At 37.2% G+C, this 21951-nt stretch overlaps 1 protein-coding gene across 2 annotated transcripts; it reads right to left on the bottom strand.

Moving 5' to 3' along the window:
- Positions 1 to 1432: 1432 nt before the first annotated feature.
- Acadsb (acyl-CoA dehydrogenase short/branched chain) lies at positions 1433 to 21896 on the bottom strand. Of its 2 annotated transcripts, XM_015498364.2 has the most exons (10): positions 21685 to 21895; positions 20496 to 20596; positions 15049 to 15255; positions 14358 to 14528; positions 13402 to 13527; positions 12104 to 12196; positions 9348 to 9437; positions 5107 to 5244; positions 2948 to 3047; positions 1433 to 2242 (listed from the first exon to the last, which is right to left on the bottom strand). In XM_015498364.2, the coding sequence occupies exons 1-10, from the start codon at positions 21878 to 21880 to the stop codon at positions 2172 to 2174; spliced, it is 1293 nt and encodes a 430-aa protein (XP_015353850.1). In that variant the 5' UTR covers positions 21881 to 21895; the 3' UTR covers positions 1433 to 2171. The 2 variants fall into 2 exon arrangements, with proteins under 2 accessions (XP_015353850.1, XP_048647315.1); XM_048791358.1 differs by lacking the exon at positions 13402 to 13527 and having other exon boundaries at positions 21685 to 21896.
- Positions 21897 to 21951: the final 55 nt, after the last annotated feature.

Below are 21951 nucleotides of genomic sequence, written 5' to 3'. Positions count from 1 at the left end.
TAACAGCCCAATCCTCAAAGTAACAAACAATAACAACAGGCTTCAGGAGGCTGGATCTCCACCAGACACAAACTCAAGATAGAAAATTTTAAAGATCCCAAAGTCATGGTTATCAGAAGAAAAGCTATAATGAAAGAACAACAGGGAAAACCCACAGTATCTTCTCTGGTTAAACAACACAATGATTCACTAACAGAAGATGATAAGATCATATAATAACAAGAATATAGAACATGATTAATTTTGACTATTCTCTGTGACATGCACAAAGTATACACCACAAATTAGAACTTCATCATTCCTAAATATACACTCATGGTCCAGTTATATACGGCAGCCTCTGATAACTGCAAATTTAAACATGAGGTTAATTGTACTTTCACAAGTTTCCGACTGTACAGGAAGAGGGTGGGATTCTGTTTACTAATATCGGCTCTTCCTCCATCGTCTGTAATATCCACCTCTCTTCCACATCATCAGAGATGAAAAATATCCAAGCCACCCAGGGCATTTCACCCACTTCCAGGGTAGTTCACTGACCCCCTACTCTTATCAAATGACTGTCTTTTTGTTTTGAAAGACTGGATGGGGTTTCCATCATCTTCCTATCTGAATGTAAAGCAGACTCTCTCTTTGGACCAAGGTCTAAATTTGTCCTTATTTCTTCCTAATATTTTAATGTAATTCCTACCTGAATTGTGTTTACACAACTTTGAATACTTAACTATGATTTGCATTGCAGAAATTAACACAACTCAATAAACATGAATGTGTAAAGCAAAATTACTTTGAAAATGTCAGGTTTTCTTAGTATTTATCCTTTCATTAAAGTACAAAAATGCCCCATATAATAATAATAATGATTACTTTCAGTGAAATTGCATGAGGCTTGGAACAATTCTCATGTTTGACCCATGTCTCTTTTTTAGGGAATACAAAACTCTCATCTGTTGTCCTCCTGTGAGAATTTAGGATCCACCCTGGAGGGTTTTTTCCTGCTGAGACTCCCTATATGGAAGGAATGGCATTGCCTGCTATGTATTTTGTTGGGATCCACCTTTCTGTCATTTGTATTGTAGAAAAATATTTACTTTTGTCTTCGCATATATAAAATTGCTTTAAGTTGATTATGATTTTTCAAACTCTACAGCTTCCTTCTACCCTCATTCCTTATAAGATTCTGATATGCTTCTTAATGGAGGCAACATCTCTCTTTCTTGAGAATCACTGAACCAAAACCCAATTTTTGAATTAGTTACTATTTAGGATGAAGCCCAATAACAAAGTTTGAGAAAAGAGCATTCAATCAAAACACAGAGAGAGGACTGGGGATATAGCTCAGTTGGTAGAGTGCTTGCCTCGAATCGACAAGGTCCTGGGTTCAATCCCCAGTACCACATACACACACAAAACAAAACAAAAACAAAACACATACACAGAGAAATTATATTATTGAAAATAGTGCAAAACAGAATGAATATTATTACAATTTTAGACATTTTCAGTTAAAACAACTTCATTTGAACTTCATAGTTGAAAATTAATGCAAAGACAGATTTTTTAAAACGATCGTCTGAAACCATTATGAAATGCAGTTTTTATATAGGTTAATTAAAGTGGCAAATTATATTGCTTTATTATAAGACCTATAAAGTTACACCCTTAATTTCCACCCATTCACTGATTTTTTTTTTTTAGAAGTTTTAGATTTTTTCCAAATAAATTTCTATCATTTTTGGCCTCATTTGGCTACTTACAATAAAATCTATAAAGTATCGAATAAAAATCATTGACTGTAACAAATGTTTCTCTGATGTAGTAATATAAAGATTTAGAAGAAATATAAAATAACTACTTTTTTAATACTTTGATGCCTTCATTTTTCCAAATGTTGACAGAGCAAAGCTTTTGTATACTCTGAAATTACAGTGATAATTTATATAAATATTAACATAAGTTTTAAGTCAATTTTGGAGAAAATATGGATGCATTTCTTCCCAAATTAAAAAATGATCTCCTGTGCCCATAAAGGGAAAAGGCCAAGGCCACAGACCTGGACTGGGGACCTCAATAAAACACCACAATGCCATGGAGCCTAATACCCCCAACAATGCACAGGAGTTTAGAATGTTAGACCAATGGCATTCAGGAGGGGCCCAGACCCAGGGCCATCAGTATTCCTGGTCGATGTACTTTGCAATGGTGTTCAGCTGGATATTGGAAGTTCCTTCATAGATTGTACCTTAAATGAGAGGATGCAAAAGGAACAATTAGGAAGGGACCCACAGCTAAGAGTCGAAGACAAAACTATAAACACTACCTCTGTAGTTGCTCAAATCCATTGCTAGTCACATTATTTAATGTCCCCAGAATATGGAAGTACTGGACAAAGTCATTTTGACCAAGAAAAGATGACAATTTTCCTTGGCTTATAAAATGTCCAGAATCAGCATGGAGCAATTGAAGATTCTGGTTCCTAAACCATCAATGCATAAGCTCTGACTGTCTCTGAGGAACATGTGGCGTCTGAGCTGGTGTGTTTATTTTCCTTTCAGGTGGTAGAGCACTGGACCACTCCAGCCTGATAGGGCACTTAGCTTCTGAAATTAGAACCCTACTTCAAAAAACAGCATTAAATCACACTAGTCACAAATATTAAGACTTTTAGTAAAAGAAAAATTAAGATAGTAGATCTTGATGCAGTTTTACTCAAAGGCCTGTTGAGGCACTTAAAAAAGACAAATTGATGTTTTTAAAATCCAAATTCAATTTTCAGATAGAAGAGGTGGGCAAAAAAAAAATCCAGCTACAAGAAGAGCGCCAATAAACATATACTGAAGAGATTAAAACTACTTATGCCAAGGTACCAGTAAAATAAAATCAACAAATATAATAGCTCAAATGCCAAAATAACAACAAAATAAAATGTAAAAAAAAATCTACTTACCAATCTTTGCGTCTCGGAAGTATTTTTCCACAGGGTAATCTTTTGTGTAGCCTACTCCTCCCATCCATTCAATACATTTACTAGTTGTTAGCCCTGCAATCTACCAAAAAAACAAGTAGCAAGTTACATAATGACACCACATAATTTATGATTATAAACACTCGTTAATGATATTTTAGTAACATGGATTTATTATTACTGGCAACTGGAAGGACTGAAGTTGTTTTATAAACTAGCATTTTTTTGTACCATTCTCTCTAATATAAGTATCCTATTAATTTGCAAAATTCCTTTTTCCTTAAGAAAATCAGAATATTGGTGTTTTGTTTGTCTTCTGCAGTACTGGAATGCTAGGCAATCACTCCACCTGACCTACGCCCCCAACCCAGAAAACCAAAGAATTGCTCACACGCATATGCTTGCCACTAGGTATCATTTATTAGCAGACATTTGTCAAGGGTGTCCTATATACTGCATACTCTGCCAGCCTGTAGGTATACAATGGTTGGCAGTGAGCAGTCACTGCCCCTTTGGTCCTGGTGGTCACGTAGAGAAAGACATTAAACCAAAAGCACAGAAACTGATAAACTGCATAGAGCAAAAGAGGAGCTTGCTGGGAAAGTGATGTGATTTACATGGTGGGATACTGGAGGAGACAGCCTGAGACCTAAATAGGAGTTACAGGGCATGTTTTAATCTGAGAAACAACACGAGCAAAGGTGCCACGGGGAGAAGGGGCTCATCATCCTCAGGGACCTGAGAGAGAGAGCTGATGGGCTGGGTTCAGGGAAAGCTGTGATAAAAAGAGAATGGAGGGGTAGGCCGGCCTTAGAGGAGGGTGAGCAGCTTGACTATTGGTACTGGTCCCTCCAGGATGCCCACAGCCTAATCCTCAGGAACAGAATAAGCTACCTTACATGGCAATGTCTTTGCCACTGTGATTATATTAAAGACCTTGGGATGGAGATTTTATTCTGGATCATCTGGGTGGATCTAATGTCATCACAAGGTTTTTTAATAAGGGGCAGAGAAAGGCAAAGTAGTCAATCACTGAAGGCAACAGGAAGTGTGGGAGAGCTTCAACTCTGCTACAGCACTGGCTGTACAGACAGTACAGGAGGAAGAAGTTGAGGAATGCAAGCAGCCTACCTAAGCTGGAATCACATTCTCCTTGGGAGTCTCCAGGAAGGCAGGCTTGCCAACATCTTGATTTGATCCCAGTTAGACCCATCTCAGACTTCTGACCACCAGAAGTGGGATACAATAAAGTTACACTGTTTTAGGCCACTTCATTTTTGGTTATTTGCAGTAGTGGTGATAGAAAACTAACACAAAAATATTTGTATGAGAAGGCAATGAAGTAAAGGTTTAAAGTGGAGAGTGACATGACCTCATGGATACTTTGGAGTCAGCAACAGGAACCATGATAGCAGTTAGGTGACTGCAGTAGTTTGGTGAAGAAATGACATGTCTTGCTTGGATGGAGACGTTTCAGGGAGAGAAAAGTACATAAATTCAAGAAATCTTTTGCAGGCAGATCTACAAGAACGGATGACAGATTTAACATGGGGAAGAAGGAGAATGTTAAGATGACACTGAGGTTTCTGACTGGTGCACTGGGTAGATGGGCAGGTTAAGCACAGGCTGGACGCATTAGTTGGAACACAAGGGCGGTTAAGGTAGGAGGATAAATTTAGGGACTGGAGAGCTTAAATGAGTATTTAAAATAAATCAGACATATTGTCAAGACTGGGAAATAGCTGTTCAATGATGTGGCTAATTTCTCCAGCCAAACTATAACTCCTTAAATGTTAAGTATGAGCAGAAAACATTAAACACAGACAATTTTTTTCTTTGCGCTTTTAATCTCATTTGCTAACACCTCATCTTCCATGCCCCAACCTGAAACCATGGGCCTGACACCACTGCTCACAGGAGGCTCCTTTGTGGACTTGTTAGGGTGGACTACCTGAACTGACTACTCATGAAAACACAAGACCCCACAGAATTAAAATGTTCTCCTAGGGTAGCTTTGCTTTTTTGCTTTTCAACTGTCAGAAGTGAAAAGTCCATGTTACCTACTTGAAAAAAAAACCTGAGTTCAGTCAACATTCTTAAGTGGAAAGGTAAAAATAAAAAATTCCATTTTTTTTTTTTACCTCTGCTGCATAATATTTGGCCATAGATGCTTCTTTGATGAATGGTCTTCCAGTTTCTACAAGCCTAGCAGCGTTGTATATCAGTAATCGTGTAGCTTCCAGCTGGGTGGCCACGTGAGCCACTTGGTGTTGGAGCCCCTGTAACATTCAAGGCCCAAGATGGTGAGTTAGGATCTCTTGAGACAGCTTTGGTCCTTTCAGAAGATATAACCCTGACAGATTCAAAATATATCCCAAAGGAAATTCATACTCATTTCTAAAATACTTTAAAATCTCCAATCTAAAAATGAACTAAGACATTACAAGACTGCTCTTTTCTCAGAAAAATTCAAAGCTCATGTAATTCTTTATAATTGTCAAGATTTAATATCTCAAAGTCAGATTTAAAAATCTGAGTGTTATTAACAATTATTTTCAATTCTCTTTTATGATGAAAATTGAACTTAAATTAAACTCTAATAGCAAAACTTTATATTCTTTATTTGATAGAATTAAGAAAATTCTGGGGCTGGAGTTGTGGCTCAGCGGTAGAGTGCATGCCTAGCACATGTGAGGCCCTGGGTTCGATCCTCAGCACCACATAAAAATAAATAAAATAAATGTATATATAAAAAAAGAAAATTCTGATTTTGCACATGGTCTCAAGGCATCACATGATATTAAATGCAAAGTAATGAAGGAATATTTGAAGCACCCCCTTTGAGTGACTTTATTAATGTGACTTTACTAAAAAACCCAATAACAGATACCACTTTCTTTAAGGTTATAGAAAACAGAACAAGAACTTAAAAAAAAAACACACTAAAAAAACTCATACCACTCTGATATTTTTGAGGGTAAAAAAAGTGAGTGATTTAATGAGTGAGAAATGAATGATAATATTTAGAGTTATAAGCAATTTCCTGGAAATCTAGGCACAAGATGTTTATTATAGACTGAAATGATTCTCATGCTTAACTTATCTATTCACCCAGACATTTATTGAGCGGCTAGTATATGCCAGGCACTATGCTGAGCAATGCAGACATCACACTGAACATTATAGTCAAGAGTTCCCTGTCCTTCTGATTTATGGCATCCTGCAGGGAGAACAGACAAATAAATATAATAATCTGTGCTGAATGTTAAGACAGACTCTTGATTGGGCAAGTACTCATATAATCCCAGGAATGGCCTTTCCTAAACAAAAGGGAGGAATAAACTGCAGAAAAATGGCACTGTTTGCAAATACCCTGTAGATTCTTCTGTCTGTGGTACGAGATACATCAAATTTTGATGTGTATAAAAAAGACTAAGTTACATACATATAGGTTATGAAACATGGTAACAAACCAAACACCCTCAAATCTATGTGTAACACAAATATCTTCTCCATTATGATCTTTTTACTTCCTGGCATCTTCTTTTAAAAAATTAATTAATTTATTTGTTCTAATTAGTTATACATGACAGCAGAATGCATTTCAATCATAGTACATAAATGGAGCACAATTTTTCATTTCTCTGGTTGTATACAAAGTAGAGTCACACCATATGTGCAGTCATACATGTACCCAGGGTAATGATATCCATTTCATTCCACCATCTTTCCTACCCCCATGCCCCCTACCTTCCCCTTGCCCTATCCAAAGTTCTTCCATTCCTCCCATGCCTCGCCTCCTGCCTCATTATGGATCAGCATCCACTTATCAGAGAAAACATTCAGCCTTTGGTTTCTTGGGATTGGCTTACTTCACTTAGCGTGATATTCTCCAACGCCATCCATTTATACCTGCAAATGCCATGATTTTATTCTCTTTTAATGCTGAGTAAAATACTTCCTGGCATCTTGTGAGGGAAAGAAATTTGGTAGTCAAATTCACCAATTTTATCCTTTATGATTAGTTCTTGTGTGTTTTATTCTGTTTTCCCCTGTGATTTTTAAAGTTTTGCTCCTTACATTATCCCTTTAATACATCTGAAATCTATTTTCTGCATATGGTGTGAGGTAAGGATAGTTTCATTATTTACAATTTCATCTTTAATATATATCAATTTGCATACCTGCATGGATCTATTTCTGGCCTTTCTATTTTGTTCTATCAGTCAATTTGTCTATTTCTATGCCAATATCAATGTTATGAAAAGTTTTTCTAGCTTCTTATGTGAAACTCAGAGATTCAGACTGTTTTCATAAAATACATTCAGTTCATTTAAATCTACAGTCACCATCCATGTTGTCTATTCCAGTAAGTACACACAAGGCAGAAAAGGGATAGTGGTTGTGTTTCCTTCCCTAAAGAGCACACTGTTGCTGCATATTAGTTCCCTAAATACACTGTGAGCACAGGGCCTGGCATGAAGAGCATGTTCGACAAACTGAAAGAAGTAAGGAGGAGGTCTGGTCTTTACCCTCCCGAGTAAGAAATAAATGAACATATGCAAAGCAAACCCAAATCATTCTAATGAGATGAAATACATAAAACCCTACTAACTTTAATCAAAGCTTATATAGTTAATGGTGGTTTTTAGGATCAAATTTCTAAGTTTCAAAAAAATTACTCACCCCAGGTATTTCTAAAACTGTCTTTGTGATTACACTTGTTAGTACATCTGACCCCCAGGTATACATGTGTATATATTTATATATGCATATACACATATATAAATGTGTATATTATACGTATATGTATACATACACATGTAAACACTGTTTCCTGGGTGTTTCCTGCAGAGAAGATCAACAGCCTCCTCAAACCCTTCTCGCCTTCTGTCCTTGCTGTGAGCTATGTGGAAGATGGCTCTGAGATAGGACTTGAGTACAATGAAATGCAAGACCAAAAACTAAGACAAAAACCTGTAATTTTGGTACCATACTAGTAACATGACCTTGAAAACTTGCCCTCCAAGTGCCTCAGTTTCCTGAGTATAGCATGGGGATGACAGCATGGGCTGTGAGGCTCTGGTCAGGTGTGCCATGCTCAGTCTTCTGGGTCTTGGATTAACTGCATGTCCATGGCTTTATATCTCCACACATGCAGTTTGAGTATGCTCATGTGATGTCTAGTGATTATAAACCTGAAGACAATGTAGCATGACAGAGCTGATAGTATAATAAGAAATTATACTTGGAACTCAGACTATTAAAATAAAAAGGGAGGTTTTTGCAACTATGTAAAGTAATTATTCTGGAATTTTAGGTAATACACTTCAGGGTGCCTGCAATGCCGGTAAGCTGCTTCTACAGGCTGTCCTGACGCTGGTAAGACCTCAATATGGACAAGAATACCCTTGCCATCAAGGAATCCCTGAATGCCCTATCAGTGGACCAGTCCAGTATTTCCCAAAATGTCTGGTTCAGAGTATCTCAATTGCATTAGCAAACTGTATCTCCAGTAAGATGCATGTGTCAAGGTGCCCTCTGAGATTACCACATGGGTCTGGTCTGACTAGGGCACTTAAGACGAGTTTTACCATCTACTGAGAACTATTACACCATGAAGTGTGTTAAACACTTCACACATATCTAATTTAAAATAGGATGTCTCATATCATATTATCTTTATATTATAAATGAGGCATTTGAGGCTTAGAGTGATCAAAGCCTAAAGCTATGACAGATTGAACACCCGGATTTGAAAATGTGAAATCCATAAATGTCCCAAAATCTGAAAATTTTTGAATGGCAACATGATGCCACAAATGAAAAAATCTACAACATTAAGCTTTGTTTTGTGTACAACATCATTAAGTACGTCATATAAAATTACCTTCAGGCTATGTATATAAGATGTATTTGAGGTACAAATGAATTTTGTGTTTAGACAGGGGGACCATCCCCAAGATGTCTTATTATGTCTATGTAAATATTTCAAAATCTGAAAACACCTGATATCTGCAACACTTCTGCTCCCAAGCATTTCAGATAAAATGATACACAATGTGCAAGTAGCAGAACTAGGATTTGAACCCATGAAGTCTGACTTCAGACTTCATGTCCTGTACTTACGAAGCAGTGAGGAGAAATCTCTGAAAAAATTCACCAAGACATCCCATGTCACAGCACAGCTGGAACACAAGGATGACAGTTCCACCCTTGACAAAGATCAAAGCATGTACAAGTGCATGCTCAGAGGCCTATTCCTGCCCTCCTCCCTCCATTAAAATCCCCTCCAGTGATTCCCTCCATGGATTTTCAACAAAGCTCCTTATCAACTGGAAGAGAGGAGAGTCTGGGATAGTAGAACAGTCTAATTATGTACCTGAAAATCAAATATTCTTTGGCCAAATTGTATCCTTTCTTTAATATATGGAATGGTGTAGTCAAAGCATCCTTGGGCCAGTCCCAGCATCTGTTCAAAAAAAAAAAAAGAAGGAAAAGAAAACCAGAATTTCTCACTTTTCCACAAGTTTATGGTTGTAGTTACCCAAGTCATAAATTACTTTTCTAGCAGATTGAACAGATGGAGTAGGAGGAGAACTTGATCTACCGAAGTGCTGAGGTATGTATTAACTACACATCTTCATCTATTGCATTTATAGAACTGAACTTCCAGTAACTGGGAGAAAATCTGGACTGGTGTCATATAAATATGAGTGTATTTAATTCTAGGACAGAGTAAATCTTCTGGCATGGCTGTATTCATGCAACTAAGCTACTGTTCAGGAATCTTTTTCTTTAAGCTCTGATCCTCTAGGCACAAAGTGAGCCACAGAAATTCTGCCCAGAACTGGCCTTCAAGACAGTAATAAGTGTCCTCTCCAGTCCTTCCAGAAGTCAAATATGGAAGATCACTTCTTAACCTTCTACCTTCCTATCCATTTTGCCTATAATTAATGAAAGTTCCAGTGGAAGGGACATCAGAACATAATAGAACAGGATTTCCCAAACTTAGATGCACATTAGGATCATTTGGGGAACGTGATTAAAACAAATCCATGCCTGGGTATAACATCTGAGTATAAGAACTGAATCCAAATCTTGGAAGTGGAGGAGGTGGTTAAGTGTGTTCTAAACATCAGCATTTTAAAACTCTGGGTGATTTAATGCACAGATAAGGTTGAGAACAACTGATAGCATCTGGTAAAATCATTAATTTACAAGTTAGAAGAATAAGGGATGGTATTTAACAATTTTAGCTGAATTATGTCACTGCTAATCAATTCTATATCTATTGAATTATTTGAGCTTATAAATGGTTTCTAAATTTCAACATTAGGTAGCTATTAAATCACTAATTATGTCAAACTATGGAGGTTTTTAAAAAGGAAAAAAAATAAATAGTTAAAGCTTTAGGGGGAATGCCCACAAACATCAATATTTCATTAGTGTTCATTCATATTTTCATTTAGCCTTTACTTTGAACTCTCTTCAGAACAGAAGATAATGTTAAATATTAAAGAAACAGCTAGGCATGGTGGTTCATTTCTGTAATCCAGTGACTTGGAAGGCTGAGGCAGGAGGATTACAAATTTAACACCTTGGCAAAGTAGCGAGACCCTGTATCAAATAAATTAAAAGGGCTGGGGATGTATCTCAATGGTAGAGTGCCTCTGGCTTTGATCCCCAGTACTTGAAAACAAAAAACAAAACAAAAACAAAAAAAGAACATAAGAAAATTAAAGGGACAAACCCCCACAAACCCCAATTTAAAGTGAGGCAGTAGGCTCAATGCTTCTGGCTATAAGAAAAGATGATGCCAGTCATAACTAGAGTTTAAAGCATGGAAACAATAGCCTATACTGACACAAAAACTGAAGTCATTAGTTATCAATCAAAATAAGCTATTTCATCTCAATAAAATGTTTCCATGAAAAATACTGAAGAACCAAATTTTCTCCAACTGCAGTGTTTTGAGGATGGATGACCTCAGTTCACTCTTTTACCTATGCCTCTTCCTCTAAAAGCTATCCACAGAGACATAATTACTATCTGACCTTAACTTTTCATTAGGTTATAAGATAACTTGGAGTAATTAGACTAAAGACCATGCTGTGTATTTTACTGCCAGAACATCTCTATTATTTAAATGCCTGGGAAAAATCAGGTCTGGTACTGTAGTTTTTAATGCCACATCTGATGAAATTAAATCACAGAAAAACTTTAAAAAGGATAGCTATGCCAGTGCTCTTTAGTAACATATTACCTAGCTTTGTGGGAAACTTAGGTTAATTACTGATCTAAAGAACACTCTGTTGGGCTGGGGATGTAGTTCAGTAGTAGGGGTAGCAGGCATGCTTAGCATGTTCAAGGCCCTGGACTTAATTACCAGCACCAAAATGAACAGTTTGTTAAGAAAGTAACAGCAGCAGGAAAATATCTGGAGTAATACTCTAACATTTAACTATTCCAATTGCTAATGTATATCAATGTACATCAAAATCTAAAAGCTCTAAATTGAATTTCAGATATTCATATATAATAAACTAAAGCCTTTATTCATTTCGTTAATCTAGAAAATAATGTCATTTAATATAAAATGAATACATACAATAGGGTAAATCTGGTAAAAATTTGAGTAATTCTCAAATTACACTGTGTATTTATTTATGGCTGTTTTATTTCATGTGCCACAAAAAATTGCTCCATTTTCACACTTGTAAAACACTAAGCAGTGAGTCTTTCATTGTTTGAGTCAGAGATCACAGAGAACATGTATTTATTCTTAATTTAAAAGATGTCTTCCAGAATGAATTTCATGCTTTGAGATGCTGATTTTATAAAAATTACATATTTAACTTATAATACATTTTAGAAGTTATTGAGTCAGGTATTAGATAATATTTCAGTGTTCTCAAAATAGAAAACATGTTATCACTAAGCCATTATTTGGTTCTCTGGGTACTTACATAATTGACTAAAGTGGAATCTGAAATAACAAGCCATTCTTTCATCTCATGTAAAGGAAGGGTGCCATCTTGTGTTCAAAAGCTTCCACATTCTCATTGGTCTTACTGTATTTCTTTATTTTTACATTTTAATTGGCTCATATTGTGGAAGAGTTACAATTTGACTTACCTGTGCAGCAATTCCTATTCTGCCTTCATTAAGACTTCCTATAGCATACTTATAGCCATGGCCAATTTGTCCCAAGATATTGGCTTCTGGAACCTGAAAATACAAATGTGTCAATTTAATTTGACATAATTTGATTTGATTACACACATATTTAAAGGCTCATATACTTCCAATTTGTGTGATAGTACCTGATCACAGTACTTATTAAAATCTAATGAGATTATCTGCTGATTTCTCCAAGTCTCTACAACTACTTCCCCAAGTCGGTTATTCACTATTGCATTGTGCAGAGCCTAGCAGTCTGCTCCATAAATGAATGAATGACTCTAGAAAAAGGGAATGTTGAACAATTCATCAATTGCATAAATAACAATTTTCCTCCAATTCTTATCTGTATATTAATAGTGTAAGATAACATCATTAAGAACTATAAAAAACATGAAGTACTTGTAAAATAATAAGGTTTTCTTCTGTTGAGATGATTCATCCTTTTTTAAAAGTCAACTGAGGCATGTGTGTAGTGTGTTTATACATACCTGTGTGCATGCAAAAGAGAGAAAAAAGGAGGAATGAGAAAACAGACTAAAATGTACTTGAAAATAAGATTAAAGATTCAGATTGGGAACAATAAAAAATACTTAGCTTTATAATATGGGCAATTAGGAGAGGGAGCAGGGCAGAATGGGAAAGAATGGGAAAGAAAAAGGAGAATCAGAAGGTCAGGGGAGGGAAGTAGCCAAACCCAAATGACAACTATAAAGTTATCTCCTACCCCCACCCCAGACACACAGGTGCATGAAGATCAAGCTCCACTATGAGTGATGGGAAACCCATGACAACCTGTCGTGCCTGTGTAAAAGCTCTGGAGCCTCAGCCTCAGCACTCCAGCTATCTTGTTTTGTGGGGTGCTACCTCCTTGCTCTTCATTCTCACTGAGCAACATCCCCATCTTGTGGCCTATGGTGCACTGACACCAGACTTCCTTCACAAGTACACCAAGCTTTATAAAGTAGTAGTCATTCAGAAGTATGCAAGTTATAAAACATAACAGGTTAATTCTCAGCATTTTATTCTGAGCCAGTTACTGGGCAGAAAGGTTTCCACTCTGGTCTAAACTACTATGAAAAGTACTCTGGTGACAACTTAACCTAAGAGCACTTTTAGGATTCCACAAAACACTCTCCTGTGCGTACCGTTTGCTACTTAGTATTTTGATAGCTCTCTTGCACACCCACACTCCCTATGGTACCACCCGAAGCTCCTTTCACAATACTTTACTGATTATTCTAAATACCCACCTTGACATTTTCAAATGTTACTGGGCAGGTGGAAGAAGCTCTGATACCCAGTTTATTTTCTGCTTTCCCTATATGAAGGCCTTCTGTATCACGATCTACTAGGAAGCAGGTGATTCCTCTATATCCCTAGAAAGAAGATTTAAAATTCTATTTCCACTTGGATTTATAAAATCTCTTGTTTATAAAGGGTTCCAAGGAAAAATAAAACTAAAAATGGACTTTAGAATACTTAGGAAAGAACTCTGAATGTGTGCATTATGAAATAAGTGGAAGATGTGAGATACAACACCAGGAACCTTGCCATTTCTTTTGCTTCTTCAGAAACCATAATGGATATTAAAATTATTTTTGTCATAAGGTATGATTATGAGAATCCCATGTTTTAAATTTAATTTTATTAAATACCTTAAAGTTTTTCAATTCAATTAAATGTTACATTAGTGGAAATATTAAAAATATACTTTTTGTTGTGGTACTGGGGATTGAACCCAGGGACACTCTATATACCCAGTCTTTTAAAATTCTTTAAAATTTTGAGACAGGGTATCACTAAGTTGCCCAGCTGGTCTTGAACTTGTGATCCCCCAACCTAAGCCTCCCAAGTAGCTGAGATTACATGTCATTGTGTCCAGCTCTAAAACATTCTTAAAAATAAATGTACTACATAGGTACTTAAATTCTTCACTATTAAAATTTGAAATTATATAAAATTAAAGATTGGCTTCTTCTATAGCATATTAGGAGATAAATAACAAATGGTCTCATGTAATTAATAATTATGTCAAAATATTTTAAGAGATTAATAAATAAGGTGAAAAGATGCCAGTTCAATCTCACATTTTCAGTACCAAGGAAAATACAAATTTAAGACTAAGTCCTACAAAGGAAATGGAAGGAGGAAAGAAAAAGAGAAAAGATGAGGAGGAAAAGAGAAGAAATTTTGTTTTCAAACTTACACGGGTAGGGTCCACATTTGCGAAAACCAGGAAGAGTCCTGCATGTGCAGCATTGCTAATCCACATCTTTGACCCATTGATGAGATAGTAATTTCCCCTTTTATCAGCTCTGGTCTTCAAAGCAAAGGGGTCACTACCTGCTCCAGTCTCTGAAAGGCAGAAGCTTCCTACCTACACACATGAGGAAAAAAAAGTCCAAATAACAATTGCATTTATGTTCTGCATGACAAATGCTTATAGCAAAATGGACATTTGTAAATAAAACCCATAGCTACTTTTTAAAAAGTCTATATTTATCAAAACAGTACTCTCACAGTATTATTTCCCTCAAACTACCACACTATTTGCCTAAGACAAATTTGCAGACTTGAGAACACATGCTTAAGTTTATCTAAATTAATTCTAATAATTAGAGGAGAAAGCCAACTCAACACAAATGAAACTATCAACAAAAGAATTGGAAAACAAAATTGTGACAAAAAAGAAATAATTTTACTGTATAAATTTCCAAGTGGCAAATGAGAAGCAGAGTTCCCCCCCCGCCCAGTAAGTTACTGAGCACGGCTTGATTAATTTATGGTGCTGCATTGTGTCCTAGATAATAAAAGTTAACACTGCAGCTACTTTTCTCCTGAAAATATTGCAAACTTAGAAAAGACCAAACCATTTCAACAACTCATTTTCAACTCACTTTTTCTGTAACCAGTTTAGGAAGATGGGTAGTCTTTTGTTCTTCTGTTCCATGTTTTTTAATCAGCTTGTTAATTATTGTGTTCTGGATGTCACATAGGAGAGCAACAGATGCATCAACTTTGGCTAATTCCTCTATGACTAGGATACTGGAAAAAAATGAGAATCCTGTTCCTCCATACTTTGCATCAACTTCAATACCCATCAACTAAAGGAAAAACAAGAAAACAGATTAAGCAGTCTATTTTTATGCCTGAAAATTTCTTGCAAGAAAAGTTAAAAATACACTGTAAACATAGATGTTTTTAGTTCATAAAAAATTAATTAATCTTTGGTACTGGGGAATAAAACCAGGGCATTCTACTGAGAAACATCCCAGTCCTTTTTATTTGCTTTTTATTATTTTTATGTTGAGGCAGGGTTTCACTATGTTTCTGAGGCTGGCCTTAAACCTGCCATCCTCCTGTCTCAGCCTCCCAAGTCACTGGGATTATAGGTGTGGGCTACTGTGGCTAATTTGATATCAGTAAATGAAAAAAAAAAAAACTGTAACAGAAATAATTTATTTTGGAAAGGAATAAAATTGTATTCTAGACCTATTATTTTCTTTTGGGCCTCCAAAAATGAAAATAAGAGGTAAAATGCTTTTAAGAGTGTTTAGTCAGTTTTGCATTGCTGTGGCCAAAAGACCTGAGAAGAAAATCTCAAGAGGAAACATTTATTTTGGCTCATGGTTTTAGAGATTCAGTCCCTAGTAGGCAGACATCATAGCTCTGGGCCCAAGATGAAGAAGAACATTGTGACAGAGGGCATGACAGAGGAAAGCAGTTCAGGACATTGTGGTCAGAAAGCAGAGAGAGCTCTATGCACTAGGGACAAAATATAAACCCCAAATATAAATTCTAAGGGACTCATTCCTCCAGCCATGTCCTACCTGCCTTCAGTTATCACTTTGTAAATTCATATCAGTGGAATAATGCATTGATTAGGTTAAAGCTCTCATAATCTAATCATTTCACCCCTGAAATTCCTTGCATTCTTGCATTTGGGGGACACCTTATATCTACACCATAACATTCCAACCCTGGACCCCCCCAAACTCAAGCCCATCTCAAAATGCAAAATACATTTAGTCTATTTCTAAGTGTCTCCATAGTCTTAAGTTACAGCATTACCCAAAGTCAATGTCTGAGACTCAAGGCAAACTTAGCTATGAGCCAAGATCAAAAGCAAGTAACATATATCCAATGTATAATGAATGGCCCAGAATAAACATTTCCATTCCAAAAGGGAGAAACAAGAGTATAGGAAGAAGGAAGACTGAAATCCAGCTGGCCATACAAGTTTTGTAGCTCCACATCCAGCATCTGGGGCACATGGCTTTGTGAGTTTTCTCCAAATTTTGTGCAGCTTCACCCCATGGCCTTGTTGGTTGCAGCTCACATGACCTTCTCTTGGCTTATGTCCGCTCGATTCCTGCAGCTTTCCTCCGCAGATGTTCCACATTAATAGCATCTCTCAATCTGTGGGTCTCCACCGCAGCTTAGGCTTCCTTCTCACATCTTCATGCATCATCCTCTTGGTGCACCTCACAGGAACTCCAACTCTGCTACACTCTGCCTGGCCTCCGAGGCCTTCCTTTGAAATACTGGTGGGGGCCTCCATAACCTGAACTCTAATTCTGCAGTCCTGCAGAATTGGCACTATGTGGTTGACACCAAGGTCTGCCACCACCTTGAGTAGTAGCCAAGCGTTCCTGGGACCATGGCTGTAGCAGCCTCTGAGTCCGGATGGCTGAGAAGAGTAAATTAACTTCCTAGGTCCCCATGTGCAAGCAATGTTCCCCCAGGGACTCAATGGAATTTTAACTTTTACACCCTTGAGCCTGATATGGTTGTGGTCTTGCCAATTCCTGAGAAGCTCTCAAGCCATCTTTTCCATTGTCTCTGTGCAAAGTATTTAGCTTCTCTTTATACTGCTGTAATGTCTTTAATAATCATATCTCAGCCCTAGCTTTACTGGTACTTTCCTAGCCAAACTGCAAGTTTTTCCAAATCTTTCTGCTCCTGATTAAACTTGGTTAAAAGCATCCAGAAATATCTATGCCACCCCTTGAATGCTGTGCTATCCTGAAATTTTGTCTGCCAGATTAATAAGTCCATCATCTTTAAATTCAGCCTCACAGAAAGTCTCAGGATGCCGGCAAACATAGAAAACTTGTTAGCCAGAATGCTAACATGAACAGCCTCTAGCCCAATTTCCAATAAAGTCCTCCCTCTCCTCTGAAACCTCATGAGCCCAGTCTTTACTGTCTGCAGTCCTACTGGCATTCTGTTCTGCTGAGTTCCCACCAGCCATCCATTAAACTACACTCACAACATTCTAAAGCTTTTCCAGTTTGTATTTCTAAACTTTTCAAAATTCCTCCCCTCATAAACCAGCTCCAAAGGCTTCTGAGCCACATGGTCAGCCTAGTCATAGTAATGACCCCACTTCTCAGAATCAAATTCTGTTTAAGTTTTCTCTGTGTCACTGTGACTCAAAGACCTGAACAGAACAACATAAAGGAGAAAAAATTTATTTTGGCTCACAGTTTTAGAGGTCCAGTCCATGGTTAGCCAATTCCATAGCTCTGGGCCCAAGGTGAAGAAAGATATCATGATAGAAGGGCATGACAGAGAAAAGCAGTTCAGGACATGGCAGTCAGAAAGCAGAGAAAGAGAGCTCTGTTCACTAGGGACAAAATATAAACCCTAAAGGCATACCACCAGTGACCTACTTTCTCCAGTCACACCCTATCTGCCTACAGTTACCGCCCAGTTAATCCATATCAGTGGATTAATCTACTGATTTGGTTAAAGTTCTCATAAAAATAACCATTTCCCCTCTGAACATTCTTGCATTGTCTCAAAGATGAGCTTTTGGGGAACACCTCAGATCTAAATAACTGAAAGGAATAAGAAAATATCTTACGAAATATAAACATAACCTGATGTCCATTCTTGCTAATAACTATAGGAGTTGTTTTGGTCTTTCAACACTATCCCCTTTATACCACTTTGAATATAATAAGTAAATACAAGAAAACGACTAGCCCTCAAGGGGAAACATTTACAATTTCATTTAGCATAATCTCTTCTAGACAGGTTTCTTGATATTTTCAGCTGAGATAAGGGTTGAATGACCAATCCACTTGCAATTTTAGCAAGTCTAGGATGGCTAGCAGATAATACTTGGCACTATTTGCTAGAGTCACATTTGACCAGGCACAGGTGCCTGATAAACACAACAAAATGTTGGCCACAGACTTCTAATAACCTTGATACAGGCCAACTGATCAGTCACTACTCCTAAGTCTGACATATGAATCTTCCTCAGTAACACTCATTCCATTTTTATTTTTAACTTTTTAAAAAAATATATATTTTAGGGGGCTGGGGTTGTGACTTAGTGGTAGAGTGCTCGCTTAGTACACGTGAGGCACTGGGTTCGATCCTCAGCACCACATAGATATAAAATAAAGATTGTGTCAACCTAAAACTAAAAAATAAATATTAAAAAAATTATATATATATTTTTTTAATTGTAGTTGGACATAACCTTTATTTATTTATTTTTATGTAGTGCTGAGGATTTAACCCAGTGTCTTGCACATGCTAGGCAAGTACTCTACTGCTGAGCCACAAGCCCAGCCCCAACATTCCATTTTTAAGAGACTTTATTTCAGATAGGAACATGTGAACATGTGAATCAAGACCTACAGGGCTGGGGATGTGGCTCAAGCGGTAGCGCGCTCGCCTGGCATGCGTGCGGCCTGGGTTCGATCCTCAGCACCACATACAAACAAAGATGTTGTGTCCGCTGAAAACTACAAAATAAATATTTAAAAAAAAAAAAAAAAAAAAGACCTACAGCTGGTAATGGATAAATGATAATGCTCCAATTCTCACTATACTCTCTGGGAATCACTCCATGTTATGTATGGTCAGGGTTATGGCTGTCATGTTTCAGGATGAAGAAAGATTTTGCCGCTATGAAGGCAGAAACACAAAGGGGATGATTAAAATGTGAGAGAACCAGAAATGATGCTCTCTGAGGAAAACCTGAGGATCTGGGCATGCCTGGAGACTAGTAGGCCTGACAGCTACCTGACTATAATTTTTGGAGCAGCCATTGGAGATACTGCTTCTCTATAAAAAGTCATGAACTTCTCAACTGGAAAATAGGTGTCAGGTGACTAAAGAGCTGAGACAACAGGTGTTAGGTAAGTGGAACTACTCTAAGCAGAAGCAATTTATGGAGCTGGGTACTAGGAGCATGAGGCCTCTGAGGTCTACCACCTCAGGAGAGGCCTCAGAGAAGCCTACAGGGTCATAAACCACGACAGTGAAAGCTAGCTAGTGACGGACTCATTCAGTCTGTCTGTCTTATGTTCTGGACTTCTGATTGACCTGGTGTGGCTCCACATAAGGTTCCATGTTCCCAAGAGTTTCTTTGCTAACACAAAGTTGGAAAAAACACTAAAAGCTGGTCACTTTAAAATAGGAAGAAATGAAATTATATGGCTAAGTGGCAAGGTTATTTTTCAAACAGGATGACAGATGAAATTTAGGACAATGAAATAGCAGTGACTAATTCTGTTCCATCCTTAGTTTAAAAAAAAAATCACTTTGCATCTATGGAGAAGGGAGAAATCAGGAGTGAGTGTGGTGATTTTTAAATGTCCTCCTTGGAGTCCCTCATAACCTCTTCTAGCCATAATCAAAGTAGTTCTATTTTAATCTTTTTTGTCTGTTTCACTAAAGGTCTAGTGACTTAAAAAGTTAGAAATCTGTTACCCTGGTTAACATGGAATTCAGATGTCACCCGTTTCTAAGTGTCTAAGCTGAGCACACACGTAGGAGACTCAGGTAGAATGAACCCTACACTATGGCATCTTATTGTTGCTGTGGCAGTTGTCCTGTGCATTGCAGGATGCTGAGCAGTATCCCTTGATGCTGTGACATAGGGTTAAGGAAATAGGCTTTGGAGTCCGAAAAACTTGATGATCTGCTCTCTCCATCATCATTTCCTCATTTGAAAGAGCTGCAGTGGTGCAAAGGGCAGTGCATTATTCCTACTCCATTGGATGCCTGCAACATGCCCCCTGGAAGGCCAAACTGCTTCTGGGTGAGAACCACTGCTCTAAAGAAATCACTCTCTCACTGCCAACTTTTTTCTTAAAAAACACAATATTTCCATTTATAATGTTAATTCAACTACTAAAAATTTTAAGTATATAAATATTAATGAAGACCTCCAATGAACAGAGAGCACAGACATTTTTTAGCTAGGAAACAAAGGGTTCATTATGCTCATTACAGTCCCTAAATTTAAAAGAACACATGAGTGTTAACACTGGAAAGTATCTACAGAAGCTTGAAATTGGAAGAATTATAAAATATATACCCCTTGTTGGAATAAGCCTTGGATTACTGATTTTTCCATTTTTGAATTTTCATCCATGGTTGAAACCAAAGGAGCAATCTCTTCCTGTGCGAATTTTTTAACTGCAGAAAAAAGAATCACTATTAAGTCTACGTTCAAGTGGTAGTCATTTTAATAATAACTATAATCATCATTGATAGTTTGCTGACAAACTTTAATTTTTAATTTAAGTTAAATGCATGTGAGTGCACTTATTCTTTTAAAACAGAAATTATAAAGTTTCTTTAATATAGAAAAGTATAATTCTCAACTCCCTTTGTAATCCTTGATGCCATTAAAAGTAAGTAACATATATAAAAATATAAACAATATAGTAAGCATAAAATGAAAAATGAAAGCCTTATTCCCTGTTCTGGCTATCCACCCCTCTCCCCAAAGGTTACTATTTTTATGTTTATTATGTATTTTTTCTGAAAACTTTTCTTTGAAAATCATCTGTGTCTACACAGACACATGAATTATCCATTTATCTGTCAATTTATATCTCTACACAAAGGAATCATATGAAACACATTCAACCTTCTCCCCACGCATGTCTAGATCTTTCCATGCCAGCACACTCCATCTAACATGGGCCTTTGAATAGCTGCATGGCCACACAGAATGAGGTTTCTCCACCTCAGCACTATGGACACTTTGAGGCAGGTGAGTCTTTGTTGTGGAGTCGTCCTGTGTACTACAGGATGTTTAGCAGCATCCCTGGCCTTTATACAACTAGCTGCCCACAGTAGGTGCCCATTCCAAGGCTCTCTAAGAAACTTTTTATTTTTTTATTTTTTAGTTTTCGGCTGACACAACATCTTTGTTTGTATGTGGTGCTGAGGATCGAACCCGGGCCGCATGCATGCCAGGCGAGCGCACTACCTCTTGAGCCACATCTCCAGCCCTCTAAGAAACTTTTTAACAAAGCAGCTTCTGGCAAGAATTGGAGAAGCAGAGACCAGAGGTTGGGGGCCCTTCAACCAGAAAGCATTTTAGTCTATTGTTGTTTTTAACTTTTAGATATATATCACTGTTTTTTTTTTTTTAAGTCAGAAAACTCCATTCACAAACTTAATGAATTCACCTTTCATCTGTCATATGTAATTTCATATTGCAGACCCCACTCATGACCAGAGGAGTAACAAGGTAAAGTGAGAAATGTACTCACCTGCACTCTTTATCATCATTTCCTCGTCTGTAAATGTTTGCAGTGGCACAAAGGGTAGTGCATTATTTCTGACATCAAGGACAGCTTCTGACTGGGAAGATTTTAGGACATGAGGAGGAATTTTCCAAGACGACAGGCATGTTGGGAAGTTTCTTCTTAGCTTTAGGAACAGCCCCTGATGAAAGAGGGAACACATACACACACATGAAAGTAAAAAAGTGATTGAACATCTGTTGCTTTGGGGATAATTTCATAACCCATTCTTAT

Source organism: Marmota marmota, unplaced genomic scaffold (genome assembly GCF_001458135.2).
Source record: "Marmota marmota marmota unplaced genomic scaffold, marMar, whole genome shotgun sequence".
In the NCBI taxonomy this organism is placed as follows: Eukaryota; Metazoa; Chordata; class Mammalia; order Rodentia; family Sciuridae; genus Marmota; species Marmota marmota.
Note: the sequence above shows the minus strand (reverse complement) of the source record. Positions and strands in the feature narration are given on the sequence as shown.

Excerpts from the sequence above, each read along its gene's own strand:
- Acadsb (XM_015498364.2), bottom strand. The coding sequence starts at position 21,880 with ATGTGTTCCCTCTTTCATCAGGGGCTGTTCCTAAAGCTAAGAAGAAAC. Across the intron at positions 9,438-12,103 it reads GAATAGGAATTGCTGCACAG|ATGCTGGGACTGGCCCAAGG; the intron begins GTAAGTCAAATT and ends TTTTTTGAACAG. Across the intron at positions 2,243-2,947 it reads CTTCCGAGACGCAAAGATTG|GTACAATCTATGAAGGAACT; the intron begins GTAAGTAGATTT and ends CTCTCATTTAAG.